The sequence below is a fragment of the Bos javanicus genome, chromosome 1, assembly GCF_032452875.1.
Source record: "Bos javanicus breed banteng chromosome 1, ARS-OSU_banteng_1.0, whole genome shotgun sequence".
NCBI classification, from domain to species: Eukaryota; Metazoa; Chordata; class Mammalia; order Artiodactyla; family Bovidae; genus Bos; species Bos javanicus.
The window spans coordinates 5,897,848-5,900,227 of record NC_083868.1 but is presented as its reverse complement, the minus strand read 5'-3'; the positions used below and the strand labels follow the sequence as shown (position 1 = coordinate 5,900,227).

The 2,380-nt window shown below is 38.2% G+C and overlaps 1 protein-coding gene across 1 annotated transcript; it reads right to left on the bottom strand.

Moving 5' to 3' along the window:
* Positions 1-350: 350 nt before the first annotated feature.
* LOC133254120 (keratin-associated protein 13-2-like) lies at positions 351-1,495 on the bottom strand. Its single transcript, XM_061428206.1, has one exon. It carries the CDS (start codon positions 1,161-1,163, stop codon positions 603-605), a length of 561 nt encoding a protein of 186 aa, XP_061284190.1. The 5' UTR covers positions 1,164-1,495; the 3' UTR covers positions 351-602.
* Between the last annotated feature and the right edge of the window lie 885 nt (positions 1,496-2,380).

Here is a 2,380-nt window from a genome sequence, read left to right as displayed (position 1 = left end):
CTGATTTGAAAATGTAAAATCAAAATCAAATATGCATGTCAGCACAAAGTGTCCTCCTTGAAAGCACAATGAGAATACTGACTTCACTCTGAGCACATTCTCAACTGAAAAAAAATAAAAATCCCTACCAGATTTGATGGTGGAAGACATGCACACTTATTAGCCCTTAGGCAGTGGAATACACAATGAGTTTCCCATATAGCAGGTCTGATAGCATTTCCTGGGGAAATACAAATCCATTCCTAGGGAAAAGGCTTTGAGGGTCTGGAGCCCCAAAGATAGATTATAAATCAAACTTAAAACCAAAACAGAACAATGAAAATGCAGGAGTGAATGAGTTTATTAGGTGAAGCAAAGCTGAATTTCCATGCATTTTGTAAGAAAAGTTTATGTAATTCTGAATCAATTGTTTCAACAAAATTACAGATTGAACTCAATATTTTGGTTATTAATCTCACTGAAAGGATTAGTCAGTCAGTGAGTGTTTGACACTAGAGAAACGACGAGATGCTGATGGTGAGAGGGGTTAGCTAACATTTCTGAAAGAGCCTATGATAGCTGTAAGTAGAGACTGAAACATTTTGCTCAGAAGTTCTGGAAATTCAACAAGTTGATCTACAGAAGTTTGATCTACAGATTGGCCTATAGCAAGAAGACTGGCAGCTCCTATAAGCCAAGTAGGTTGGGTGGTAGAACCTGGATCCACACCTCAGGGAAGGGAAGCCATAAATTCCATAACCCAGCGGTCTGAAGACTCTGGATCCACAGCCCACTGAGGCGGAACTTCTGGATCCACAGCCCAGAGAGCAGCAGCTTCTAGATCCATAACCCAGGGAGCAGCCTCTAATAGACCCACATCCAAGAGAACCAGAATAAGTTATCTGGAAAGGACTGCAGAGCCTGGAGGTCGTTGGGCGGTAGCAGGATGTCTGACAGGGCTTGAACACCACACTGGTGGGCTGGCAGATCCTGGGAAAGCAGAGGTCAGTCCTGTAGACCAGGTTGCCGGGGAAGAAGGAGCCACAGGAGGAGCCTGGGTAGCGCAGGTGGACTCCGAGGGAGCGGGAGGAGAAGTTTCCAGAACAGCATTTGTAGGACATGTTGACAGGAGATGTGAGATCAGCTGAGTTACACGGAGGGCACTCTCTGAGCTTCAGTGTCATGACCTGGACTTCGAGTGTGTATATATACTCTTAGACCTGGATGTGTCACTGTGAAGAAAGATGGTTCCTCCTCCTTGCTCACTGTTTCATACAAGCATACCTCCCTAAGTTATTGCTTAAATGTATCACGTCTTCACATACTTAATTATGCTTTAATAATGCTGATATACTTAGAAATTACTCAGTTTCTTTCTCCTGGAAATTGATGAGACTTGACTTCCAAAATTATCAGTCATCACATCTCCAAATAGCCCCTCCCACTTCTTATCCACGTGTGCAGTTATGTGCTGTTCCTACCAGGTAAACTTACATACATTTTCCTTCACTTCCAGTAGGTTATTTGTTCAAAATCGTTTCATGTCTTCTTCAAAAACATATGATAAGGATTTCTCCAAATACTAACTATATTCAATGGTCTTACCAATCTATCAGTTGGAACTTTTTTCTATTTCTAATTCATATAATTTTTTAAGAATATGAAAAATAATGTGTTTACATACACATATATGTATAACTGAATCACTTTTTCTGTCCACTTGAAATTAGCAGAACATTTTAAATTATGCTTCAGTAAAAATCCATGTAATTCTTGATATCCATTAATTTGGCTTAAACCAATCCATTGGCAAAATTTTCATTCTACCTTTTCCGTGATACCCTTGACTTTCTTACATTTGAGTTCATGATCAGAATTAAGGGATATAGATAGCCATCCTTGGTGTTCAGGCCAATAAACTGCTTTGAAAAGAATGGGAGCTTAAAACATTTCCTTAGATGATATTCTTTTAAGAAACAATAAATATAACTCTTTGAGAGAGACTTTGAATAAAGTATGTGCTAGACTTGAATATCTTCATGTACTGTCTGATACATCTGTCTTGTAGTAAAGTTCCAGGGAACGTTAACATTTTCTGCAACAACTAACTTGAAGCATTAGAGCTACATGAATCTTTACCATCCTCTGATCAATCTACACATAAAAAAAATTGTCCTAGAGAGGTTTAATAACTTTCCTTTAATAACTCAGTGCCTGAAAAAAAAAAAAACATTAAAGTTTGGACCTTGATCTCTGTATACTTAGTCAAGATTCAAACACTGCAAAGATAAAAGAAAATTCAACTTTAACCTGTCTCATAAATAAATCTACTAAGCTTACTTACACTAAGATATAAATACCTGATAATGCCTTATTTACTTCTCCTAAGAATATTTGCACT